Genomic DNA, 27,948 nt, shown 5'->3' on the forward strand with positions numbered 1-27,948 from the left:
AGGGCAGGTCACCTCTCCTTGTCCTAGACACAAGGAGCCAGGGTAAGAGACAAAAGCCAAGCAAAGGTGAAGGAACTTCCTCAGACCCCATAGCCAGGCCTCTCCTGCCCACAGCTTTGATTTTTCCAGTTAGTGACAGGGAGAGGGAAGGAAGGAAAGCTTCCCCACTCCTTACTTAAGAAGCAGTTTGATGGAGAAAAGAGAGCGTAAGTGTAAGTGTGCACTTACACTCAGAAATGTAAGGTCCCACATCTGCCCTCCCTACTCTACGCCCCCAGGCAAGACCTCACCTCTCTGGGCCTAAGCTTGTCATATATATATATATATATATATATATATATATATATATATATATATATATATATAAAAATAACGGGGGGAACACCGACCACACCAGGGTTTTACCGAGCTTAAAAGAGACAATGTATGAGAAGATACGCAGTGGACTTCCACTCAGTGAACACTAAACACAGCAACGCCTGGTCTCCCTTCTTTATTGATCTCTGACTATAGCAGGGTTCTGGGAGACCAAGGGCAGGGGTAAGTCACATGCATTTCTGCCCCACTCAGGGTGGGGTAGGAGGGACAGGTGGCAGGGTGGCAGGTCTAAGAGACCATGGATATGGACTTCACATGAACAGGACCCACTGTACAAATGCATGGTTGGTATTCACAAGAAAGGAGAAGGGAAGTCACCTGGTCTTGAGCCTTTCCTGGGACAAGGTGGGGCAAGAGGAGCCTGAGGAAAGGAAGGGGCAGGGGGCCTGGCTGGGCTCTTCAGACTACAGGACAGCAGCAGCCCTGAGCCCCTCCCATCTGCCTTCTACCCGCCACTCCCCACTTGTCCCAGAGGAGGGGCCTCTTGGTGCCAGAAGGTGGGTGGGTGGTGGAGGGTGAGAGCGGACGGATACTCTGTGGGTAACACAGTATTACTGGATTATATCTCACCCCCACCATGTACCCTTGACCCTGACCCACCTTCTCTCCTGCCTGTGCTCATAAGGTGCATCCTGAAGGTGCTTTGTTGGGGAGAGTCAAAGCACTTTACAGACATTGGTCGGATGGGAGCCTCTCAGCCCCAGGGGAAAGGAAGGAGGCAAAGGGCTCAGGCATCAGCCATAGCAGATGGCAAGCCCCAGGGGCCCAGACCCCGTCCCAAGCTCTTGAGCACCCCAGGAAAGACCTCCTCTCATCCCCTGGTCCTCTTCTCCAGTTGCCATTACAGAATGGGAGAGAGGCAAGACTGCAAGGGGTTGAGCTGGGGACGGGGCTGAAGCAGCGCAGGTCTGGGGTAAAGAGGCTGTCCCCTCGTTCCCAGGCCCCAGAAAGATACCATGCCCTGAAGGAGCCCTCTCCCCTCCCCATATATAGGGCTCTAAAACCCCCCAGCTTTCTATCCTATTCCAGCCCCTCCCAGGGGAGGAAAAGGGGGACCCAGACCTTCCAGCTAAGATCTGGGGTGGGGGGCTGAGGGAACCCCCAAAATGTATTGCTTAGAAACTTGGAGGCAAAAAGGATGGGGGAGGGCCCAGGGGCTGGCATCTCTGACCCTCCCCACAGGCCCTGGGAAGCCTCCAGAAAGCTCCCCTTTCCCACACAGCCATCTGGCCGTAGGGGGAGTCCAGAGGCAGGGGCTTGGGCACAGTGACCATTGGGAGCCTGAAGTTCCCCAGTCTTGCTGCCGGGAGATTAAAGTGCGACCCAATGGATATCGGGTGGGGAGGGGCCGTCCCCCAACCCCACAATCTCTGGCATTTGGCCTTCGGGTGGGTTGTCTGTTCCTCGACCTCCATGCTGCCTTGGAGCAGATGGGGGAGCCAGTCCCGATGGATGGTGCTGATGACATCAAACATTTTGGACTTAATGAGGACCTGGGGAAAGAGGGAGAAATCTCAGTGCTTTGATCTTTGCCTTTACCTCCAGCCTGACTTACCTTCTCCAAGTCCCACTCAGAACCCTACTCAGTCCACATATAGTTGTATAAAAACATGCCCTGCAGAAGGGTGCCCAGCCAAAGTATAAGCAGGAGCTGCCATTGAAGTCATGCCAACTGACCTCATAGAGCCTTGTACCCAGGCTAGTTCCTTTTCCCAAACCCTCACAAAGGTGCTACACAGGATGGCTGTACCCTTGCTCAGGACCCACCCTGCTCTAATGAGCTACCTGCTTTCAACTGCAGGGAATGGCATAGAAGAGCTGGAAGTATTTATCTGCTTCCCTCTCATGCCCTGAATCAGTTCTATGTGTTCACTCCTCCACTTTGTTGCCTGGAAGGAGACCGAAAGAACCTCACATCCACTGAACTCCAGAGAGTCTTCAAAATGCCATGTTGGACACACAATTCTCCCTACTTCCTGCCCAACATCAAGACCCTCCCCACTCCACCATGACAAGCTCACCTGGGCCAGCCCCAGGCTAGTCCAGATTCCCATTCTGGTTGTGTTCATCTTTGGCAGGGGAGGGTGGGGCCTCCTCCTCAGAGGGAGACAGCTCATCAATAGACATCTGGTTGGTGATGCCTGCAGAAGGGCATGAAGGAAGTAGGTACCAGACCAAGAAGTAGTTTTCCACACAACCCAAGGAGTACGTGGAGAAAAGTAAGGGATTCTCGAGCATCCTCCTGCCTTCAGGCTGAGCTATATTCAACCCCTGCCCACTTTGCCCACTTGGGGAGAGCCTCCCCAGCCTTGCTAAAATTCACAATCCTCAGTTCCCACACGAAGGAAGAGATTTCCCAGACAGAGCCACCAACTGAGCCAAATCCACAGGAGCACGCTGTGAAGGGCGCTCCTGGTCACACCACAATGTGCATAGGGCCCCTGGAGTTGTGAAATATGGTTGTCTCTGTTCTCTCTCCATCCCTCATTCTAGAATAGTCTAGGCCAAGCAGCTAGTCAGTCTTTCCTGTGATCTAACTTCAGTCTGATCAGCTCCGTTCCCAACTCTAGGAGTCAAAGGGCTGCTCCAGGAGCTGAAGGAAAATGGATCTGCTCCTACTCCATTAGCCACCCTCCTCCCAAGGCTTCATTCCCCACAATGGTACCCACCACTCGCTGCCTGTTCCTTCCATTTCTGCTTGTTCTCCTGAATGTATTTGGTCCAGGTGGAGCGGAAGCTGATCACATCAGGGTTGGGGTCTCCTACTTCCACATCCAGAGAAGGCTGGCGCCACTGGAAGCTAGAAGCAGGCCCCCCCCACCACACACACAACTCCAGAGGTGAGACCCAGCCCACTCCAGAACCACCTTCACAACCCTCTGGGTGGAGGGGGTGGAGCACCAGGAGGAGGCTTAGGGAGCCTCTTCCTTCTCTTTTCCCTCTGCTAGGTACTCTCCAAGTCCCTGTCCCTCTCCTCCCAGATTTCACCCCTCCCTGATTTCACCCCTCCCTTTCCACAGCTTCCCTCTTACTAGAAGGAAAATAACAAGATTAGCAGAAAGGCAATAAAAGAGCTAATGGAAGAGACAAAAACACGGTGGAGAGAAACACAGGTGCAAGTCACATGCTTCTGGTCCCATGGTCCCTTCCGCCCCATGTGATACACTGCAGAGGGGCTCCCATGTTTTGGAGGAGCCTGCTTCTCCACCACCCCCACCATGGCTGCACCTCCTCCTTGTGAGTTGGACCTGTCTGTGAGCCTACCTTTCCTCCCCCAGAACCAGGAGACCTGGCTATGCCAGTCATCCTCACCTGGGCTGATTTTTTGACTTGGAGTCCTCATCCACCAGGGGCTGGACACTCTTCTCAGCCACATCGGTCAGCACAGAGAATGTGGGCTCCACAATGAAGTCAATAAAACCTGCAGTGAGGGGGGTAACACCGTAAAGGTGTCTTACCCAGAGGGCTGGGAAGTGGATATGGCTGGCATGACTGTGACCCGTCTGCATATAAAACAGCATAACCTGTGGCTGAAAAGTTCCCAGTGGAGGCAGCGTTTGCAGTGATGTCTTCATGACCCCAGAGAACTCCTTGCCACCATCGCACCCCCAGGCCCTCCACCCCAGGACCCCACGCTCTCGCACAGCAGCCTTGCCTCTGTAGGAAGGATAGTTTTGAGGGCTGGGGACTTGGTCCAGTCCTGGCCCAGGCCAAAACAGCATTCTTTTCCCTTCCCAATCCTCCCCTCCCTGCAGGAAAGGACACTCACCAATCTGGGACTGTGCCACGAGAGTGGAAGTGCGATCACACAGGGGAGAAAAGGGCAGACCCAGCTCTGCCTCCTTGTCACCCTGGGGGAGAAGACACGGGGGGAGGCTGGAGAGGGTACCTCAGAACACCAGATGCAGAGGGAAGCTGTGGGCGGCAGGAGGTTGTTGTGGGAGAAAAGGAATTTCTTTGCCTATCGCCTGGAAATGAGTGGTATGCAAATAGGGTGCACCTGTTGTTAACTATTGTTCAGCTTTTAGGGCGATGACATTTTATCCCACGGGTTTGGGGGTCAAGTCAGAAGCTGCAGGTAGCTGAATGAAGATCTGGAGTAGGAGTATGGAAAACGTGGAGAACTAAGGGGGCAGAAGGGCCCACGGGCAGCAGCTGGGCAAAGATGCCATGCTACCTGGCGGAAGAATTCCTCCATGAGAGCCTTGGTCCAGCGGCTGTGAACTGACCACTGCTTGGTTGGGTGGCTGATATCTGCAGCGTGCAGCAGCAGAGACAGGGCCTTGGACTTGTCAATCCTGGTTGAAGCAGATAGCAAGAGAAGGGAGATTGATCTTTTAGGAAAAGGAAACCTGGACCATTTCTAATTTCCCATCCCATGCCTTCTCTCAGATTCTCTCAGGCAACTTCAAACACCCTCTGAGGCTACACACACATGAACACACACAACTACATACATATAGCAAGCAGCCCAGGCTCTTAGAATCATAGGTCTGGGTTCAATCCCCACTATAGCTATCACACACTAGCTGTGTGACACAGAGCAAGTTACTAAATTTGCCGTATTTCATTTCCCTCAATCCTAAGTGGAAATAATGGCAGAATCTGCCATGTAGAATTGTTCTGAAAATTAAATGACATACAACACTGAAGTATTTAGAAGAGTATCTGGCACATACGTAGTACTCAGTAGATGTTATCTGTAATTATTGTAATTATTATTTTCCAACAATGATATGCTCTGACACTGCACACGCTCTCACACATAGACACATCAACACACACCTTCAGGACACACACAGAGTCCGTTCTCTCTTACACATTTAGATACTCCCACACATTTAGGTACTCCCACTTTTAAGCAACATTATATGTAATTATGGCTTTTGTTCTGGGTTTTTGTCTTTAACCTCACATGACTCTCAATAGGCTTCTTGGAGTTGGAACTGGTGGCAAGCTGTTAAGGAAGGAGGCACACCATTTTCACGTTTCACAGCTAAAGGAATGAGTCCAGAGGGCTGAATGATTTTCCCAACATTCCGGAGTAAACCTGTCCTGAAGCTGAGATGACAACATCCATCTCAGACTCTCAGCCCAAAGTGCTCTCCAGTAGACCAGCTGCCTGGGCTGTACATAAACCCAGGGCCATGTGCGTGCACACACACACACACAGATACGATCAGCTATCTGGCGCCAGGAGGGCTTGTACATCCAGGTAAAGACCTGGCACACCGGTTACCCATGTGTATGCCCCGCAATGCACACTCCCCTCGCTCTGGCCTAGCCCCGGCCACACCCCACCAGATGCCACCTCTCCAGCTGCTGCAAGGCTGTCTTCATGGATTTCACTTGCTGGAAGTGGCAGGACATGTCTGTGGCCAACACCATCTCAATGACCAGGGCCCGTAGCTCTCTGAATAAACAGAAGCAAAAAAGTGATCAGCCGCACTGTTGACAGGAGGTCCAGGAGGTAGAAAGAGAGGGTTGGGGTGAGGGGGTCTCTTCAGGATGCCCACTCTTGGCTTCTGCTCACACAAACTCATCCTTGGTGAGGTTGATGAAAATGTTCATCTCGTCATCCTGCATCATTCGGAACACAGAGCTGATGTGGTGATTCTCCAGCACTGAGCGATCATTGTACAGGATGGCACATTCTGACCTGCAAAGCCAAAGGGGATTCAGCCCGCTGTAAGTGCAAATTCAGGCAACCTCCCCATGTCCACTCCTGGTCTGCCACATCCCCGCCCCCCTCACTTGGTCTGGATGTGGAAGCTGTTGGTAGTGCCTGTGTGCTCATAGTCGTGGATGGCTGCTGCAAAGATGATGGCCAAGATCTCGATCTCTGACAGGCAGTGCTGGGAGAAAGAGACAAAGGATGAGAAGGGGCCAACGCTCTGTGGGTCACTGCCCAAAGACCTCCACATACAGGCTAGACCGCTCAGGCCATCCCTTCCATTCTTCAAGGCCAGCTCTTAAGCTAATGCAGCCAGGTTTCTCAGCTCCTGGAATGGCCAAAGACCCTCCTCCATCCCAACCTGCGACATTCCCACTGCATCCTGGCACACGTCCCATGAAATTATGGTCCACCCAGGAATTCTCTAGAGTAAGTCCAATTTGACTCTGAAGGCTGTGAGATGCCAAAGGAGAGGAACCAAAGAGAGGAAGAAGGGAATTTGGAGTATAGCCTACATGTCCGATTATGCAGCCATAAACCCTGCATCACAGAAGAGAGATCTCCAGGACACCTACCACCATCCCTGTGCGAAGCAAGAAGCAATGAACTGTCTGGGTGACGTCAGCTGCATGGATCTGGTTGTGGTAAGGGTTCTTGTACTTCCCATAGCCTGTCTCCAAAGCATCCAGGAAAGTCATCAAAAATACCGTGGGAATCTGCAGTAGGAGGGAGGAAATAGAGATACATGGAGGAATGCTTCTGCAGGAATGGCAGGAGGCCCAGGCCTGTCATCAGCAATGCCATCTTTCTTTAGGAGGCGGCATGGCTTAAGGGGAGAGCGCTGGCTCAGCAGTCAGGTGAACCTAGGCTCACATCCTGGCTCCACCACCTGCTGGCTGTGCAACCTTGGGTATATCACGTGCCTCCCCGTACCTCAGATACTTAATTGCAGAATGAAGATACCACCTCCTACCTTGAATTTAATGAGATAAGTACAAGGCACTTAGTAAGTGCTCTCTAAAGAGTAGCTATAATTATTATTATTTCCCTAGAGATTTTTAAGAAAAGGAAAGACAGTTTCCCTCCTACCTTCCAACCACCCCACCCCAACCCAATCCAATATCATGGAGAAGGGCTCAGAAGTACAGAAACGGCTAAGATAATAAAAGGATCCTTCTTCCCCTAAGAAGCCTCCTCCCCACCCCCACCACACACACACATACACACAAGCACCAGGAGCCAGAGCTTTATCCAGCTACTCATTTCTGTCTCTGTCCTGCATATGCTCTTGGGGTATGTGTGCCTCCTTCAAAGGTTCAAGGCTCCTGGAGGGCAGGGCTGGTGTCTGCACCTGTCCCTGGAGGCTGGGAGGAGAGCAAGACCCAGGGAAGCTTCTGTAGAGATGAGCAGTAGCAATGAGACACAGAAGATGTGCCACTCATCAGTCAGACCCTAATATCCCCCACCCCCACCCCTAGAGGGCTGTGCCCCAAATTCAGGAAATTTTAGAGGACTGTTTCCATGACAACTGCCCTTGCTTTTGCGTTGCCATGGCATCCCTGGAGGGAAGGGAAGGGAAGGGAAGGGAAAGGAAGGGAAAGGAAGGGAAGGGAAATGATGGAGCAGGAGAGGAACTGGGTGCCCAGGAAGGGAATGTGGAATTTGAGAAGGATGGCTCCAGCTGTGGACTGTACTATGAGTGAACACCAAAGCACTAAGCGCCCTCTCTCTTTGTCTTGGAGCAAGGCAGACTGGGGCTGGGCCAATCCTAACCTGATGTTATTACTCCTAGGGTCCCCCCAAAACCAGTCCTTCCATGCAAGAAGCAGAGTTTAAAGAAAAGCTGTTTCCTGGAGTATGTCTAAGAACCAGTTTGAAGAAACATGAGCTAGGAAAAGTCTTAGGAAAAAGAGGACCCTGCTGTTCCCTGCCCAGAGAAAATCCCAACTGAGCATCTCAGGAAAGATCTGGAAACCCCCTTGGGAGTTATTGTAGAAGGAGGAGTCAGGGCAGAGGAAAGGCTTACATGCACTATTGGTCTGATATCGTGAAATGGAGACACAGGATGGCAGGATAATCCTCCAAAGCCCTCGGGAGGGGCCCCTTCAACTGGACTCCTTTGACGCCCTGCCCCCCCCAGCTGCCATGGACCCCTCAGAACCCAGTTTCTTCTGCTCTAATATCTACTGCCAACCTATCCCTGCTTAAGTCCCCACTGCAACTCTTCAACCCCCCTTCACCCTCTACTTCCAACTGTGGTTTTTCCACATGGAAATGGTTTTTTCCAGCCTGAATTCCCAAAAGAAATTCCTTCCTGGCACAGGATCTGGAGAGGACTTTAATCCTATATTCTTCCTGGCCAGCCAAGCTGAAAAGCAAATGGAGTTCACATACCCTCCCTTCCCTTGTACAGTCCTCCCCAGCCCTGCCAAGAGCTGATCCTCTCCACAAATTTCCTTGGACAGACATGAGCGTGGGGGCAGGGAGGAGGGGGTGGTGGCCAATTTCTTTTTTAAGATTTTATTTATTTATTTATAGACAGAGGGGAAGGGTGGGAGAAAGAGAGGGAGAGAAATATCAATGTGTGGTTGCATTTCGCGCACCCCCTGCTACAGGCCTGGCCTGCAACCCAGGCATGTGCCCTGACTGGGAATCGAACCAGCGACCCTTTGATTCACAGGCCAGTGCTCAGTCCACTGAGCCATACCAGTCAAGGTATGATGACCAATTGTATTCCCTTCCTCCCCCACCCCAAACACATAGAGACACAGTAGTCCCAAAGGACTGACAGCATCTGGACCATAGGCCTCTTGTGTCCACAGGCAGGAGACAGGACAGCTGAAATGGAGAGGTAAACATCGAGCCAGCCTGGAGAGGTCAAATTAGGGGAAAAAGCAAAGGGAGAGAGGACAGAGTCCTAGGCTAGACAGTTACAGACCTAGAATCTTAGCCTAGGAAGCAAAATAAGATCAGAGGCTGGGACTGCAGCAAGTGAAAGAAAGGCTAGACTGGGATGGGCATGAGGAGGCTGCCCTGATGGTGACAGTAAGTGAGGGAGCCTGTGGAATCTACTTGTTGGGAATCTTCTAGAACAGAAGTGATGGTAGTGGAGAATCATGCTCAAAGGCAGGGATAGGATACTGCCCAACCTTAAAGCGACTGATGAGGTTATGCCGAGTCAGCAACTCAAAAACAATGGTCCTCAGAGCGTGGTCATCTGCTGCCCGGTTCAAGGAAAAGACATCAAAGCACCAGAGGTCCAGGTTCTGTGAAGAAACAACAGGCTAGGCAGAGAGGTTTCCAAGGGGAGCATCCAAGCAGCAACAAGGGTTACAGTTAGACTTCAAGGAGGACTTCCCAATGATTACAGAATCTTGGGAAGCAGGTAAACAAAGAGGTGATGAAATGGGCTTCTTTCTTCCTGAATATCGCTCAGTATTAGACAGACAAAAAGGCAGGCATTTGCCTCTAGAGTGGGCAAAAGTTGTTTTGAGGAACATGACAACAGTGGTTAAAAGGGAAGGCAAAAATCACCCCATAAACAGGGTCCAAAAGTCTCAATGGCTATTTTCATCCCCCAACCTTTTCCTTTTTCCCATAAACCCAGGAATCACCTTGAGACAGTTGAGGACAGCAGTGGAATAGGTGGGCCCCACAGAGGTGTACGTTCTCCGGAACATCCTAAGGAAAAATAGTGAAAAGATGCCCAGGTAGGAAGGTCTGCAGAGTAGGGTCTGATCAGGTGGATATGTGGGGCCAATACCACTGGTGGGGCCTGGAAGACCAGGGTAGCTGGGAATGAGGGATGAGACTAGAGGCAGAGGGAGGCCGAGTGTGGGAAAGCCTCACCGTTCCACGAAGATCCCAGCCTGCACAGCGTGCACGATGCTGCGGAACTTGGGCTTCTCCTCTGCTCGGCGGCCTTTGGCTCGGGCCTGCTGGGTGAAGGTGGAGGCCAGCCAGTCCCGCACCTCTGAAGGCACAGCATCTGACCGGAGCTCCTGAAGCTCGTCCTCTGTGTCCAAGATTTGCCTGAGGCCCAGAAGGGGCGGCACAGAGGAAAGACAACAAGTGCTTCCACAACCCACAGCTCCTGGGCCCAGCCACACCCCACACCTCAGTAACTCTCTGGCCAGCTCTCTCCCTTCTCTGACCCTCCCTTGCCTTTCTCTCACTATGTCTTTTTATTTCTGTTTTTCTGTCTCATGTCCCCACAGTCATAAAACAGGTCACTACATGAGGTAATGAGCAACACTACTCTGGAAGTGTTCAAGCAGACACTGGAACACCACCCATCAAGGGTGCTATGGATCAGCAGCAGTGTCCAGCAGAAATAAAATGCAAGCCACATCTAAGTAACTTTAAATTTTCCAGCAGCCACGTTAAAGAGGTAAAAAGAAACAGGTGAAATTCATTTCAATGATTAATTTTCTTTAACCTATTACACTCAAAATATTATCATTTCAATATGGAATCATATATCGATGAGATATTTTACATTCTTTTTTCTAAGTCTTGGACATCCAACATATATTTTACAAATACATACACGTCTCAGTTCACAGTTGCCACATTTCAAGCCCTGGGAGCCACACAAGACCAATAGCTCCCATATAGGGCCGTATAGGTCTGGAGGGATTCTGCACTGAGAAGAAGGTTGGGACTAGATGAGCTTTAAGGTAACAGTCTCCTCTCCTTTTTGACACCTGTGTTTGCCTTTGTCTCTACAACCGTGTCTGTCCCTGTGCCTCTTTGTCTCTGCTGATATTCCTACCTATACCCCTTCCTCTCTGCCCATCCCACTCCTCCTTCCTGCTCTGGCCCTGTCCGCATCTCTACCTCTGGCTCTGTCTGACTCCCAGTCCCTGGGTTACCGTGTCTATCTGGTATCTTTCTCCTCTGTGGGTAGGTCTCTCCCCGCTGCCCAGCGTCACCACTGCCACCACTCTCACCGAGTCTCATCTATATAGACAGCCTCCAGCAGGGAAGCTGTGTACTCCAGGTTCTTCTTCAGCTCCTCAATGTTGACCTCCCCATTATCCAACTGCTTCACCATGTAGCGTAGCCTGGAAAGGGGTTGGGGGCGGGGGGGGCGAGAGACATCCTGCTTAGGCACTGCTGCCTAGGACAGGATACCTTCTCATAGGATGTGTTTTAGAGAAATAGCTTCAATCTTCCATAAATCATTAATCATTCTAACAGTAAGACTAATAGCAGCTAATGTTTTTCACCTCAGGCTACTGTCATTGCCTATATTAAATTTATCTACCCCGTCCCTGCCCAAGTTGAATACCAGGCTTTACCTAACTCCACTGTCCCCATCCACCTCTGACCTCTTAATTCTTCCCTTTGGTCAGTGTTTCCTGAACATTCTTATTTATAATATCACCTGGGGCTCAGCAGAATTAGACAGGTACTGGCCCCTGGGGTGATGTTTTGGGGATGGTCTCTTTCATAGTCTGAAAAACCAAGAGCTGGAACTGCTTATTTCCCCCAGGAGAGAGGGCTCTGGGATCAACAGCAATCAAAATCAGTACCCAAGATTCTTTCATTATGTCTCTCAGTCATGGTGGGGAGGGAAGTCCAGGTCCACAGCCCCTCTGTCCCTGGCAGAGATGGCAAAGACACAGAACAAAGAGCAATCTGAATGCTTTCGCCTGGCCTCGCTCCATCCAGGCAGAGCTAATGGATTATGATTCGAGAATCCATCAACCAGGAAAAAGCAGGATTAACCCCTGCCTACCCAGTATCAGAGAGAACCTCTGGCAAAGGGTGACTGTGCCCATTCCCTACCTCAGCCCTGCAGCAGCTTCCCCCAGAGCCAAAGCAGGGTGGGGCGGGGGTGGGGCAGGGGTCTCACTTACTGAATGTGTTCCCTGCAGGGACAACTCCCCATAGTTTGCACTCATGAATTCTGGGGGGTGGTGATTAACTGGGAGGCTTCTTAGAAGTCTGAGGAGTCCAGCCCAAGCAGGTGCAAAGCAAACAATGCTTTCTGACTTTAGATGGTGATGTTAAAGAAAGCAATTAAACACTCCCCTCTCGCTCTTCCCCCCAGCTATGCCCCCACTGCACCTAGATGGGGGTGAGATGGTGGCCATTACAACTCCCCCCCCCAGAGGGGCTGCAGAAACCCAAGGTCACCCTCTGAGTCAGGGAGGAGAAGAGAATGAGTCAGGGACCAGAGGCTGAAATTAGCATCAATTCCCAGGGATGCCAAGGGAGAAGAACAATGGCATTCCTGAACAGAAGCAGCTCTAGAATCCCAGGGTCTCAGCAGCTTTGGAATAGGGGTACCCAAAATAGCCAGCTCCAGGAAGCATCACAGGCCAACTCTTACCTCAGGGACCAGCAGTCCTGGCCGAAGACATGTCTGAATGCACGTGGGGCAGAAGGGTAAGGGGGGATATAGGAGGGCGACACTGCAGCCTCCTCAGTGGACTGTCTTCAAGCCCCATTTCCAGCTTTCCTGCTGCACCCGTTCCATGTGCAAACAGTGGGATCAGTAAAGCTCAGACACAGCTGGGGTTTCAGTAGATAGGTAGGAAGAATAGAGGCTAGACAACAGAAAAAGCTTTCCAGGCCAGTGAGCTAGAAAGGGGGGCCTGAGCCAGAATTTCCCAGGGTGCCGCCCAGCCCTGGCAGAACAAAGAGGTGCACTCTGCTCCTGGGGCCCAGGCTCAAACCAGCCTTCCCTCTCCTGGTCAGTCCCTGTGGCCAGGAGCCTCAAATCTAGAGACACACTACCAAGGAAGAAAGACCTATTGTCCCACCCACAACTAGATTCCTCTACTAGCCCTAATCTTCCACTTTGGTCAGCTTTTTACAACAAAAAACTCTGCCACAAGGGACCAATGCCCTTCATCAAAGTTTTTCCTCGACCAACCTCTTGAAACTGGCATCCCAGCTCTCTAAGTGAACAGTCAGGCCCACGAGTGCTCATTTGCATATATTCGCATAATCACTAACAATGCTGCCAGCTCTACATTTGTAAAAGTGCTTTCTCCTACATTATCTCATTTTGTTCTCACAATGGGCCTGGAAGGAGGGAGGGAGGCGGGAAGGAATTGCTATCCCTATTTCCAAAGCAGAAACCAAGGCTCCAGGTCTGGGAGGCAGCAATTTTGGATTCAAACCTATCACTTCTTGGCTCTGAGCCCTTGAGCAAGTCACTAAATCTTTTTTTTTTCTTTTTTTTTTTAAATATTTTATTTATTTATTTTTAGAGAGAAGGGAAGGAAGGGAGAGAGGGATAGAAACATCAATCAGTTGCCTCTCTCATGCCTCCAACCGGGCATCCTGGCCTGCAACACATGCATGTGCCCTGACCAGGAATTACACTGGCAACCTCCTGTTTTGAGGGATGATGCCCAAACCACTGAGCCACACCAGTCAGGGCAAGCCACTAATTCTCAATCAGTAACTATCAAAATGTGACCTGTAGACCACTGGCATCAGAATCACCTGGGATACTTGTGAAAAATTTAGATTCTAGGTCTCCCGGCACACTTATGAACCAGAATATCTGAGGGTATGGTCCCGGGATCTGCATTTAACCAACATCCCAGATTCTCATGCACATTAAAGTTTGAGTTCCTTTAAGAGCCTCAGTTCCTTCATCTGTAAAATAGTGAAGATGATAATAAACCACCTGTGAAGGGCTGTTAATAAGAGGATTAAATGAAATAATGTATGCAAAAGGCCTGGCACATACAATGGGTCTTTATAAATGTGATCTGAATTGGAATTAACTGACCGGCATCATGCTGAACCTACCCAGCTCATAGCTCACTCCCTTCAAATACAACAGCACCTGCCTTCTCTATCCCAAGTCCAGAAAAGTGAGCCTAGTTTGGATGGAGACTGGTAATTAGAAAGTCACCTAACAGAAGAAATGGAAACGTGAAAGTGGTCACGATCTCTCCTTTACAATTGCAAACCTCATTTGAGCCTCATGATCACCTGATGAAGGAGGCTGAGTGACGTGTTCAAGGTCACACAACTTGTCAATTTCAGCCAGGTCAGCAAGCCTACAACTCTCTACTGGAGCTTTAACTGTGCCCTAAACACCAAGGCGTTGGGCAGAGGAAACTCAGTCATGTAATTAGCTTGGAGGAGGCTGGAACCAATTCCATGACAGCATCTTCAATCTCAGTCATCCATCCTTCATGAAGTATTGGTGTCCATCGACCCATAGTAGACTGTGAGTGTCTTGATGGCACTGACAGTGACTTGTTTATCCTGGTTGCTGTGTGCAGAGCACATAGTACGTGCTCAGTAAATGTTCGTTAAACAAATAAATGGGAAAGAAAGCAGGTTGATTAGGTGACGAGCTATCTGCAAAAGCTCACAGCTGAGATCTCTGAGCCAGGGTTTCTCTCTGATGGAGAGCCTGGGGAGAAGATGGAGATCATGGGCTGGCTTTCAACATACCCCTCCCTCCAAGTCCCTCCAAGTCCACTTCTAGATCTTGTTCAGGAGCTCTTTAATAGCTCCTGTTGAAATCTGAACCCAACACAATCCAGATACCACGAGAGAGAGGAAAAGAAAGATTAAAGAACATATTTGACAAATGGGGAGTCCAAGAAAGGGAGCCTGGCCTCAGGCAGCTGGAAGGATCCAAGTGCTGAACTTTATCTTCCTGAAGTTCTATAGTCCCAATACGGCACTTTCTGGTCTAGCTAGCAGCCTCTCTGATTCTAAAATCTTCGGAATTAAGATGTCCCCTGACTCACCCAAAGTCCTCAGCTCACCATTCTTCTGCAGGAAATCCTACTCCCTACTCCCACATCAGTTTTAATCCAATCCCTCTGATTCAATCCTCAGAAAGTCAGAAAGAAAGGGAATGATCCCTTAACCTGCATAACAGGATGCTCAACCCTGTCCAGTTCTCATCCAGACCTAAGGGAAACTGGAAGCTTCCCCCACATTTCTTCCACATCCACCCCTAGCCCTGTTTCACTACCGCCACTTCTTTCTCCTTTACTTTCAGTCCCTGCCCCATGGGAAAAGCCTCAGATCCTGACCCTTGGAAGACCCCCGTGATTTCCAGCTCTGGGCAGCCAGCTAAAAGAGAAGATGCCAGGCAGTAATAATCCCAACACCCCAGGAAGAGCTGAAGTTTCCTCAATCCCTGCCAGTTTTGTTTTTTGTTGTTTTTGTTTTTTGTTTGGTTGGGTTTTTTTCTTTCTTGGATTACCACATGGCTGATGATCTAGCCATTTCCAAATACCCCTGCTACTTCTTCCATAACCCACACTCCCAAAAAGGTCACTGTAAGTAGGGGGTTCAGCACAGGGCAACCTTAAACCAAGGGGCTGAAAGTTGTGAGGAATCCTATTTCCCTTTTTGGTTCTTAAGACCAAATGAGATTTCAGAGGAATGTGAGGTCTTAAGGATGCTGGGGGTCAGGAAGGAGAGAAAGGGGGAAAACTCTGCTAAGTCCTCTATCGTGGTCAAGAAGATGTGATAAAAAGGAAAGGGAGATGGATAAGAAAGAGAATAAGATGAAGGACAAGATGGATGGGGTAAAACACAGAGAAGTACACACGCGTGCGCACACACACACCCCCACAAGATATGGGGAATGTCAAGTCTTGATCCCTCCCCTCCACCAAATTACAGCTGGCGGACCCACAATAACCTGTCATCCTCTTTCCCTCTCCCTTCCATATCCCTGGTGCCTACCGGAGAATGGGACCGTGGAGGTGGCTCCTCTGCACAGGAATGGGGTTTGCCATGGGAATCCAAGTTTCCTACTTTCGAGCATCAATATGCTGCCCCCAGGGTCTCATAGCCCCTGATGGGAATGAATCCCACTTGGGCCCCTGACTTAACTCCTCCAGGTCTCAGCAGAATTGACTAACCCGCCAGAGGGAACTTTGTGGAGGGAAACAGGAGGAGCCCGGCTGGAGAAAGAAGGGAGTGATGAGGAAGAGACCTAGACCACAGCAACTGGGTGAGAGGCCAAGGGAAAAGTTTCACATCTGAATCAGACTGAAAACAAGAATCTGTTCTCAGAAGAATCCCAGAAAGGACAGAAATAGCACAGGCCAGCGCCCTGCTCTGAGGAGGAGGGGCTCCACTTTGAGGAGAAGGGGTTAGTAGGAGGCTTAAGGGAGCAGAGACTGGGAACCATCTTGAATCTGTCCTAATAAGAAGTCTGTAGTGGGAGGGGGAGAGACCCTGCAAAGGCCCGCCAGAGGGGCCAAACTCAGCTCCCTCCCAGGGCCTTTTCCTGAGGCCATTCTTCCAATTGAGTTTTAACCCACCTGAAAAAAAAAAAAAAACGGAAGCAAGACAGGAAGAGAATTATAAACTGCAGGGGAGTGGCTTGCTGAAGCTACGGATCAGGGGATCTGTGACCCTTTCAACCAGGAGGGAAGCCCCCATCCCCCACGCCCACGCAGTGAATGAAAATCAGAGGACTTGCTCACAGAAACCAAGAGGTTGGGCAATTTACGTTAACACTCCTAGTCCCAGTTTTCTCATCTGTAAAACGGGGGTTGGGGGATAACTGGACTATGTAGAGAGGGAGAAGAGAGGTGACCAAGGAGAGACGTGGAACCAGGACCCCCTCTACCGCCTCCAGACTTTGCTCTTGCTCAAATTGGGCAACAGAAGCTGGCCTCTGCAGAGTGAAGTAGACGTGCGCACACAGCCCCAGTCCGCCTCCGGATTGGCTGAGAGATGACGTCACGTAAGTGTATTGGGGCTGCGATTGGTCATCTGAGGGGCTGGGCGGGGCTAAGGGTGAGAGCTGGAGGTGAATCCCAGCACATTCAGGGAAGAGGGTTCTTCGCTACTACAATCTCCTTAACCTGGGGTCCAGGGGCTGGGGTTTTATGGAAATGAGGAGAGGGAACTAGTGGGGGTGAGTAGGACAGGAAAAAGAGAAAAGAGGAGAAACAAGCCAAGAGCTAGGATTTTATGACAGGAAGTCTTCCCCCAACACCTCCCAAAAGCAGGGAGAAATTAAAATACCTTCTCACTGTGCCAAAGCCTTGAAGGATTGTAAACAAATGAAGCTTGGGAGCCTGCTGTTATTCAGCCCCACTGAGTACTGGGACAAGTGAAAGTGGGCCTCAACAGCAAGGAGAGGAATAGAGGTTAAATATCTACAAGTTGTTTTCTAGTGAACTCCTGGTAGCCATGAGGCTGGGCTGCTTCAGGGTTTGGAACGACTCTAAACCCACACCCTCTGCACCCATCTCATTCTCTCTCAGCACACACACACACACACCAGCCGGTTAGTGGTTCTTGAAAGAAAGGACTGGACCCAGAGTCAGAGACCCACAACTGCCACCCGGGAGATGAGGGACAAGTCATTTGGCCTGTTCTGTGGACAGGCTTGCTTGGAGGGACAGGGATGGCGGTGGGAATGGAGGCAGCTGCACACAGCCTAGTGCAGTAACAGACACCAAGCCAGGCCAGCTCCCCTCGCTCTCCTGACTCCAAGCCCTCACTGCAGTGTAGGCACTAACCTCAATCCTCCTACTAAAAAGCAGAGATTTCTTATACTAGAAAAGCTTTGGAGGGGATGTCCATCCCGCTACTCTCCTGCCCAGTAGAACCAAAGCTGGCAGGACAAATGGCTGTTTACCACCTCACCCCCAAATACATACATGCTGCATCACTCATTCCCAGCCTATTATTATTATTGTTGTTGTTGCTGTTGTTGTTAATTATTCCTAATAAGGAAGGATATCAGTAAACTACCATCTCTTTCTGGCAAAAAAAAAAATTTCACACATATCCACTCACCCACATATATAAACACACACTACACTCTACCTCTGTCCAAGCTGAGGAGACTGTCCCCAAGGTGGTAGGCAGGGCATAAATGTGATGACTCCAATGAAGAGTCCAGCATGGATTTTAATTTAGCCCTTAAATTTAGTTTTAAAATAGCAAGGAGCACAATGATAATGCCTCCCTCCTGGCCCATCCCCACTTGCCCTGGAGGCTAGGATTTGAGAGATGGGATAGACAAAGGATAGGAGACACTGCCTCTGGTCAGAGAAGAGGGATGTAAGCAAGGGTTGGGGGAGTTGGAGAGGGATGGGGATAGGATGGGGGTGGAAGTTACAGAGGAGGGGTTAACTGGCTGATCGCAAGGCTCCAAAACCTCAGAAATTGAAAGAACCAAGGAAATTATCTGAATCCACTAGAAAGAGGATATCAATTAAAATTAGGTTTCTTTTGCCTGGACTTTATCATTAAGTGTGACCTTGGGCAACACACTTTGAGTTCCAGCTTCTTCTTCTGTTAAATGGGTAAATAATACATGCTTCACAGAATTCTCACAAGGATCAAATGAACTCATGTAAGAGCACCTTGGGAATTATAAAGTGATGCATGAATACGAAAGGTTGTTCAGTCCAATCCTTTATTTAGTTAGTTCAGCAAATGTTAATTAAGAGTCCTACATGAACAAAGTCCCCTAAGCCCAGACCTGTACCCAGAACCCATGATGTGGAAAAGCCCTGCTACCACCACTCCAGATGTTGGGGACTTCTCCCTGGCTCCTTATTCCACAGGGTCCAGGCGGCAGTGGAAGCAGAAGCTGGGGAATATGCAGAGCATGGAGGTCCAGAAGCCAAGAACCACCAGATCTGTACCTTCTCCAAGCACTGGTGCTCCCCTCGCTCCCCTAGCTTCCCATTGCTGTATAAGCAGCCCCAATTCCTGCAGCTGGCTGAGCACGCTGGCGGGGGTGGCTCCAGAGATAAAAATAGCCCCCTAGTGGCAGAGCTAGGGTGCCATCCTGGGAGGTGGCAGGCTTCAGGTTGACATGGCAGCAGTCTCTAGGCACTGGCCAGAGGATCTGGGTGGCGGGAGGGTGGGGGAGAGTGGGGTAGGGCCTATGGAAGTCAGGGGATTAGTGGGGGAAAGGCAGAAACGAGGTGAGTGGAGGGAGGTGAGGGAGAGGAGCAGGCATTACTAGGGGACATGGAAGGAAGGAAGGGAAATTTGAGAGGTGCTGTAGAAGAGAGTCTGAGGAACACCGAAGAGGGAAAAGAGTCAGCTCACTCCCTGCCTGTGTCTGAAGGCAAGGCCCCTCTGCCTCCTGACCAGCAGCCCTTTCTAACACGTGTTCCTAGCAACAGCCCAGCACAGCTCAGGTCAGAGGAGGAAGAGGGCAATCTAAGCAACCTGAGCCTTGGTCCAAACTAATAAAGACCGAGTACCCTAGCTCCTAGCCTATCACACAGATGAGTCTCTTCTCCCCCCAGGCTTCAGCCCTTGAGAGAGGGAGGATCTGGGAGGGGTGGGCAAGAAAGTCAGAGGAAAGCAAGTCAGAGAGGAGGCTCCTAGGACCCAGTCCAGAAGAATTCTTTCTCCAGTTCAGTTATCCACCCCTCTTCTCCCTCTCCGCTCTATTTAATTCTGCTCATTAACCACCTCTACATGAACCCCCCTACCAGCCCTCCAAACCACATCCCAACAGATGTTGCTAGCAGATGCCCAGCTTCCAGGGGCCTAACAGATGTTAAAGGCAGCCTGGGATGGAAAAGTGAGTTGGAAACTTGGCAAGGGACAGACTGCAGGTGTTGATAGGAACAGCACTAAACAGTGCATCAGCGGCATTTGGGTCTGGTTCCAGCCCTGCCCCTCACCTTACCAACTATCTCTGGGCATCAATTTCCTCCTCTGTAACAGCACCTGGGTTGGACACACTAGGAAAGTAGGATGCCTGGGTCTCAATTCATACTGGGTTCAAGTTCATCAATGCTTCCCCCAACTCAGCCATAACCTGATTCTTAAAGGACAGTGGCTTTCTTCTTCACCATAGAAAGGTCACATTCTAACCTCCTTGAACTTTCCACGAAGTCCTTCTGCATATCTATCTTTAACCCATCTTGCTGCAATCAAAACAACAGCAAATTTTCTTGGCATCTCAAAGAAAAACAGAAAGGAGGAGAACAGGCAGGACAAAGAAGTTTTGGGAGGTGAGTCTGGTACAATTTGACTTATTTTATTTCTTTCAGACTGGAATTTCTAAAGCTACTGCTTGGTAGAGAGCGGATCTGGGTTTAGGAAGCTTGGCAATACTGCTGGCACATGTGATCACTCAGCCCAGACCCCAATAAGTTTCCAAACAAGGTGGGCATAGAGGAGAGAACCAGGGAGATAGTGCCAGGTTACATACACAAGAACTGATAAAAACGGGGAGCAAGGAAGCCAAGGAATAAGAATGAAAGGAAAAACTTCTCCAGCCCCCAGGTCCCGCCTGCCAGAGAATCACTAAGCCCCCTGGAAGCCAAGCTCCCTTCCCAACCTAAATGATGCCGACACCAGCTGGCAGCCTAATCATTCCACTGCAGCCACCATAATTATTTGCAAATCTACCATTTCATTGCAGCTGTGGAATCAACTGACCTGGGAGCCTAGCTGTTATCCAACAGCACCACCTGAAGCCCCCCTTTCTAGCTCTTCTCCCAACCTATGCCCCCAGACCTCCCCCTGGATATGCCCTGGCCCTTTGCCCACCAAGCCTGCTTCTCCACCAAAACCCCATTCCCACTCCCTCAGAGGATTTCTGCCAGGTCAGGATGCTGAAGTAGAAGGCTAACCTGATGTTTTCTTCCCAGACAGGGATAAGCTCCATAGATGCAGCAGGAGCTGAGGGGAGAGGAGCAGCTGCAGGACTGGGGGTGGGGATGCTGTTAGAGACAGAGAGGTGAAAGCACTGGCATTAGGCACCTTCCTGTGCTGAACAGATAACATCTCGGTTTTCTCCTTTTCCCTTCTCAGGAGCCTTTCTTCCTCCTCAGTTCGCATCTTTGCCCCACTCAGTATTCCCAGGATTCTCTCCCACTTCTCTCGGACTATTAAGTGTTCCTCCCTTAGGGGGACAATCTCGTTATCTAACAACTTCCAGTCTCCCAGCTGTCTCACCTGCACCCCACCTGCTGCCCTGGTTTCGTCCCTCTTTCTCTGCTGCTGTCCTGAAGAGAGTTGGAAAATAGCTACTCAACTTTGGTACCTGAGAAAAATCAGCCCCCAGAGATCCAAAGGCAATTACTTGGCTTCCTTCCCAGAGGTGCTGGGAGGATGAGGTCACTGGGAAGGCAAAGGAAAGGACCTACAGAATGCAGGGGTTGAGGCTGGGCTCCTAAGGTGGCCCCAAAGGGCGCCTGCAGCACACTTACCCTGCACCATCACCACAACAGCACCGGGGTGGGGGGGGGAGCCCCTGGGGCCTTCTGACTCCTAGCCAAGGGGAGGGCGGAGCAGGAGCGCTGAAGCTGAGAGTGAGAGGGTAAGTCAAAGGGAATGGGAAGAGAGAAAGTGGGACCGGGGAGGGAGCAAAATGAAGCCTATCAGAGACCAGAGAAAGATGTGAACAGAGGAGAGAACAGGCAGAGGAAAGGATGCATGAAGAATCAAAGAAGAGGACAACAGAGGGAGCAAAGAAAGTAAACAAATCTTCAATGATTCCTTTAAAGACTTAAGAGAGGAAAGGTGTCTTGGCTCCTCCATTGCAGTCTCATGAGTGACCCAAAAAAGAAAGGAAAGATGGAAGAAAACCACTCACTGCTTTGATTTCAGGAACTCCCTGGGCAGCAGGTAGGTAGAAAGGATCTAGAGACATCCAGGCTTCCCTTCTACTCAGTCTTTCACCCGGCCTTCCAGTCCGGTAACTTCCCAGCCTACTTTGCTCCCCTTCTGGCAAAGGTGATAAATGCAATCACGAATGTAGGAGGATCTCCTCTCTGTTTTCCCAACCGGCCTCCTGGGGCTCCTGAGCAGGCAGAGTGATATTTGGGTTGTAAGGGACTTCAGAGATTCTCTAATACAGGATGCAGCATACGTGGTCATATTATATGCAGAGCCTAGGGAATTAGGATAAATGCTAGAAGACAATTCCTCCAATGCTCACAGAACCCACCAGGAGCAGCCCCTGGGCTCCCCACACCCACCATGTCTTAAAACTGCAATTGCTCCATCCACTTCTAGTTTTCTGGTGGGAAAAGAGATGATAAGAAGTCAGACCCTTTCTTTCTTTCGACCTCAGTGGCCCACTCTCTTTCTGGAACAGTCCTTCTCCAACCCCACCCAGCCTTCTATTCTCTAAGCTCAGACATCTGCCTCACTGGCTCCAGACAACCATTCATCAATAAGACTCTTCTGAATCATGTCTCAGACACCAGGACTCAAACCTACTAAGTAATTCATATTCCTGCCTCTTGAATCTTTACTTTCTCCCCATCCAAGCCAATGGTCACCCTTTCATTCCTATTCCCCTGCTTCTTCACAAGGCACACTCTCCCATGCTAAAAGAACTCCAGACTGTATCATTTAAAAGCCACTTTCATATGGATGATAGCAAATGAAGAACTGAGATTCAGAGAAGCTGTGTGACTTCAAGATCATGCAGCGTGGGAACATGAATTCCACTCAAGTCTCTCAATATTCACAATGATCTTCTACGACCACCAGCATGTCTCCCTGATTCCCTCCAGCCACCTATTCTGACCAGAAGTTTACGGAGTTCTTTCTTTGTTCTGAATTTGATTTCCCCTATTTTTGCACCTCCTCTCAGCTTAGTGCAGAAATTTTCCACCCTCTACCACCAAGGATGCTCATTCAAGACAAAGCTGATGGGGGAAATAGAGAGATGGAAGCCATCTGATGGGAGAGGGGGGTATAAACCTAAGGGGGAGAGAGTCCCTCTGCTATGATGGGAAATAAAGAAGGAAGGGCTGATCAGGGGAGGAAGGCACTAAAAATCATTCCCCCCAAGGCCTGGGAGAAATGATGCTCCTTTTTTCTCCCGAGGTCCAGGGAGCCCTGCAATCTTCGCAGCAGCTCCACAGCCATATGCAGGGAAAGGAGGACGGCAGCACGGTTTTCAAAACTGGTAAGAGCCACAGGAGATCGCTCATGAGAATACACAGAATAAGGACAAATGGTGGGATAAATCCCAGACCAGTCCCTCAGCTTCCTCCTCCTACCCATTTTTCTCCCCAGAACTGTCAAAAAATGTGAGCGTCACAAACACATACACAAGATCACTCATACATATTATCCCATTACTTACACACATACTCACATACATTCATACATCTCATTCATAGATAGAACAATTTCAGGTATTCAGCAGACCTTCCCCACATATTTATTATCAGTGTGCCATTTATAAACATAAAGACAAAGAGACATCGTCAGAGAGCCCTGACTCTATAAACTGTCCCTGGCATGCACATCAACCTTTACCCAAACACATATGTATACATGCCAGGCATTCACAATCATTCTGATACATCTCATTCACATGTCCAAATAATGTCGTTTATGTATCCTCTCTGTAACTCCTTCAGTCCCAGGTTCTGTTTTAGGTACTCAAATCCCACACCTTTTAAACATCACCTTCTCAAAAACAACAACAACGTCTCCCTTTCTTCCACCTCCATTTCCTACTCCCCGCACCACCCCTCCCCCCCCCCGAACGCAGGAACACACGCACCGCAGAATCAGAGATAGAATTGGGCTCCATGACATGTACACATATAATCACTAATTCATTTGTGCATTCTTTTATTTATTGAGTGCTTATTATGTTTTAGTTACCACACTAGACTCTGACAAAACAAAGATAGGCAAAAATAATCCCCAACTGGTCCTTGCTCCAGCTCAGCTGTAATGACCTTGAACCACAGCTTAGGACATTGAGCATAGACCTTGAGAGTCCTGAGTGTGTACCATATGAAGAAAGAAGAAGAGAAAGGGGCTGTGTCTATACTTTCCCAAAGGAAGAGGAAAGTTCTGTCTGTAAAATTCCAGGATAAACTGGAGCAGAGAGAAGAGAGTGATGCTAGTGATGCTTGTACTATCCTGGAAAAGAAAAGGGAAAATATATATATATACACTTTTTATATATGTATATATATAAAAAATATAAAATATATAATATAAACATATGATGTATATGTGTGTATAAAACATATCATGTAATATATACATATATGTATAGAACATATATATCATGTGATGTGTGTGTGTGTGTGTGTGTGTGTGTGTGTAACCCCCAAAGGAAAAGATTAAGCAGAAACCAGAGTGGTAGATGGTAGAATTTTACCACTTGAGTGGGTGTATTAAAATGAGGAACAGGGTACTTCCTCCACTTGATGGAGTTAAACAAAATTACAAGCTCATAGGCACAGGGACTGTTCCTTTTGTCCAGCGCCATAGCCCCAGCATCCAGCACATCACACGGTCAGCTGGAGACAATGAAGAGTTGTTGAATTAACAAATGAGCTAACGATAGCAAATCTCTGCTCATGGTTTTTCTTGATTCCCAAAAGACAGAAGAAACCCCTTCTACTCCTACTGACACTCCCCCACACTCCTGAAAGCTCTCTGGTCTCAGAGAAGTGGGGACAGGCAAGTCAAGTCCTTTATCTTGCAGTTAGAGATGACGAAAGTCATCCTGGTCAACCCATCATCTCCAGACTGCCTGTCCCAGCCTCTCTCCTGTCTCAGCTTGAGTCTGCTTAGTTAGGAAAATTTTCCTGCTATGTAGAGTGAAATCCCACAGTTAGAGACTCTCCAGCTCATATGCTCCTGAATTTATCTTGGCAGAGTGCTAGTGTGAGAAGCAGAATTCCTGAATGCCCTTCCCAAAAAGAAATTGCCCTGCACAATTATATTACACGGCTTTTTAATCAGAGGTAAAAACACCCAGGCCTGGCCTCCCAAAGAGAGTCTAGATGTCCTAGATTAGAAATGAAGAGTATGGGGGTGGGGGTGTTGAATAGGGGAATCAAAGCCTTTATATACTTATAAATACATTATTTATAAATATATATATATATATATTCCATCTGCCTTCATTTCTGATCTGTACTCAGTCCTGAGATAATTATGTTCACCATTTCCAGCCTAAACAACCCCCTCCCACACAAGCCCTTTTGGGAACAGGTGGAACTGGGATTCGGGGAAGGAGTGTTCTATTTCTATTTAAAAGAGAGAATGTCTTTTTGTTCACCTCTTCAGACACTACTGGACCATGAGAGTTGGGGACTTTCTCTCTCCTACCCAGCAGAAATCCTAACTCCTTTTATTTCCCTTCATCTGATTGGCAAAGCCTCCCAATATTCAAATAGGGACAAATCCAGTAAGCCATCAACTTGGGACCTCCCTTGACACAAAGATCTTTCTCTGCTTTGAGAAAGTGAGATTTGGAATCTATCTTGGTGATTAATAATGAGGAGATGGTACTTTTCTGGTTAAATTAAGGTCCAGAATGCTAAAGTGAGTGAAGACCAGAATAATCTAATCAATATGATTAGTGATCCTTGTTCACCATCATCCCTCTAAGGACATGTCAACTAACATACTTTGTAGGGGAAGCGGCCTCCGCTCCCTTCTTTCCCCAGGTTTCAATGCCGCCTCTGGGGATTCTCTTCTCTCACTTCAAAGGAAGAAATCACAACCCAGGAAAGACTCGAGTAGCCAAAGAACACATATGCATGGCCCATGGACATGGACAACGGTGGGGGGGGGCGTTGCCTGAGGGACTGTGGGGGGGTGGCTGGGCAGAGGGCGCAAAGGGGGAAAAGTTGGGACAACTGTAATAGCATAATCAATAAAATATAATTTTTTTTAAAAAGGTATGACAAAACCTGCTCTTTTGCAGGACATGTTACCTGGAATAGAGGCAGGAGAAGCATACGAAGACCACTAGAGCTTGGAGGAGTCATCCCAGGACACCTTGTATTCTCCCATTCATAAACCCTGGGGCCCCTTCTTTGCCTTTCAATCACTTCCTTGCCTGCCTCTCTTCCCAGTTTAGTTACCATTAACAGAGCATCAGTTTTCTATCAAGAAGCAACCAGTGCTCCTCCCAACAAAAACCAATTCAATCTGGCTTTCCATTTCTTCATCCCAGAACTCATTCCAAGGCTGTGCTTCATAGATCCCACACCTGCATTGGCTGGAGGCAGTAAAAGGGGTGAACCGCGAAGCACATTTGGATTCCAAGCCTTGTTACCACTACGCCTCAGTTCTCCCTCAGGCCTCTCTAAGCAGCTAGTATATAAATCAGACCCACCAATCCAGTAAAAAAGCATCATCTTATTGCCGCAAGTGACGTGTTTTTTTAAACAACACTATTATAAGCATCTACGTCTTACCCCATCTCTCTTTCTCTCTGCCAGAGGCCAGAAATGGAAAGCTTTGGTGCTCACTCTTAAGGATACTGGGTAGGAACTGGGTTTAGGGGCTATGTTTCCTGTATTTCCTCATTAAACATCTACAGCATCTTTGCTATGTCCATGGGGAGTCATATCAGGAACAGGAGCACCTTCCCTTGTTCTCTGCTTAAGAATCAACAGACTGCAGAGATTACCCACTGGCAGCTGACTGGGAGGTAAACATGGTACATGGCATGTATTTGACCAGATTCTCTCATCTGAGGAGCAAGAAGAAAAGTTCCTTTCCTCCCTTGGGACTGGAGTATGGGATGCCTGAGTCCTTACTTTCCTCATTTATTCCTCCCAACATGCCCTCATCCTGCAACAATAAAAAAAGATGGCTAAATGTGCTTGGAGATCCTTGAAATACCCGATAGCAACAAAAAGGCTTTGACAGTTACCTTGCCCTTGTCAATTATTCCTCACCACTCAGCTCCCAGGTAAGGGATTTACCCACCCCACCCCCGCCACTTCCTCCAGATCCCAGATAGGGGTTCCATCACTTCTCCAGATCCCAGGAGGGTCCCCCATCATTAATAGGCACAGTGGAGTTCCAGGCCCCTAGAGAGATAAGCATCTCAGGTATGGGACTCCCCCCACCCCCAGCCCATTTAGGATGTAGGGGGCAGAAACCACCAATCCCAGCAGAGGTATATATAACCCACAGGTTGGCACAACTATCCCCGAGCACTACATCTGCAGCTGTGTGCAATCATTCTACAAACATCTCTGTGACCCACAGACACTCATGCACACACATGAATATGTGTGAGTCAGCCTGGCACCTGAATGCTGCCCGTCTGCAGCCCTGCCACACTGCACCGCACATTCTGTGCCGCCTCTCCACGCTGCGTGTGTCACGGGGGGTCCACAGGCACATCGTTATCTTTGCAACTCCAAAACCTGCTCTAAACAGCCAGCTGCTCCGCACATGCCTTGCACATGTGGCCTGGCCACTCGTGTCAAAGCAGCTTATTTCCTCTCACCTGCCAACATGTGTGCCAGAGAGAGAATCCACCAGCCCGACTTCAGCTCCACCACCACCCCCCCTCCACGTTTCCAGGCTCCCTAAGATCCCTTCCCCCCCTCTCCGTGCCCGGGGACTCACAGCGACCGAAGCTTAATCCACATCTTCTTGCTGGGGGCTGACTTCAGCTCCAGGGGAGACGGGCAATCGGACTCCAGCATCTCGGGAGGGCTGCGAGGGGACAGCTCCATGCTCAGCCTCTGTCTGTGGAACAGAGGAAGGAGACAGCACCGAGGCTCAGCCTTAGCCCCTAACCGAAAGACCCTCGCCCCTATCCCAGCCCCTTCCCACCTGCGGCTGGCGTGGACCAGCCAGGCCGACGTCTCTAGGCTCGGCCCGAGCTGGCAGAGCTGCAGTTTCTCTGGCTCCTCCTCTCCCTCTGCCCAGCCGAGCTCTGGGCTCCCAGTCCGAGCTCTCCGCGCCGCCGCTGCCGCCGCGCGCTGCCAGAGCCGCCTCCTGTCTCTCCTCCTCCTCTGGCCGGTTCCCCCTCCCTCTGCTCCCCCTCCCTTCTTCTCTGCCTGCCGGCTCGTCTCTCACTCCTCGCAGCCACTCCTCCCCCTCCCAGAAGAACGATTGGAAGCCGGGGGCACACCCAGACCGAAGCGCCCAAGGGCGGGCACAGGCACCTAGGCGCCCGGGATGAGCGCTGTGCGTGCCCGGCGCAGTGG

General features: G+C 49.7%; 1 protein-coding gene across 1 annotated transcript; it reads right to left on the reverse strand.

Annotated features, from left to right (window-relative positions):
• Window positions 1-507: 507 nt before the first annotated feature.
• Window positions 508-27,716, reverse strand: PDE1B (phosphodiesterase 1B). Its single transcript, XM_054590735.1, has 16 exons — window positions 27,572-27,716; window positions 27,362-27,484; window positions 11,005-11,118; window positions 9,902-10,084; window positions 9,667-9,733; window positions 9,202-9,318; window positions 6,628-6,768; window positions 6,133-6,233; window positions 5,912-6,037; window positions 5,690-5,791; window positions 4,556-4,676; window positions 4,148-4,229; window positions 3,691-3,799; window positions 3,048-3,178; window positions 2,400-2,519; window positions 508-1,871 (listed from the first exon to the last, which is right to left on the reverse strand). Exons 2-15 carry the CDS (start codon window positions 27,469-27,471, stop codon window positions 2,416-2,418), a joined length of 1,608 nt encoding a protein of 535 aa, XP_054446710.1. The 5' UTR covers window positions 27,472-27,484; window positions 27,572-27,716; the 3' UTR covers window positions 508-1,871; window positions 2,400-2,415.
• Window positions 27,717-27,948: the final 232 nt, after the last annotated feature.

The sequence above is a fragment of the Pteronotus mesoamericanus genome, unplaced genomic scaffold, assembly GCF_021234165.1.
Source record: "Pteronotus mesoamericanus isolate MK-2021 breed Mesoamerican mustached bat unplaced genomic scaffold, CSHL_Meso_final scaffold_21, whole genome shotgun sequence".
NCBI classification, from domain to species: domain Eukaryota; kingdom Metazoa; phylum Chordata; class Mammalia; order Chiroptera; family Mormoopidae; genus Pteronotus; species Pteronotus mesoamericanus.

Coding starts and splice junctions, on each gene's coding strand:
- PDE1B (XM_054590735.1), bottom strand. CDS start 27,471: ATGGAGCTGTCCCCTCGCAGCCCTCCCGAGATGCTGGAGTCCGATTGC. Junction 9,319..9,666: donor CTGTCCTCAACTGTCTCAAG/GTGATTCCTGGG, acceptor GTTTCTTCACAG/AACCTGGACCTCTGGTGCTT. Junction 4,230..4,555: donor TGGAGGAATTCTTCCGCCAG/GTAGCATGGCAT, acceptor CTTCTCCCCCAG/GGTGACAAGGAGGCAGAGCT.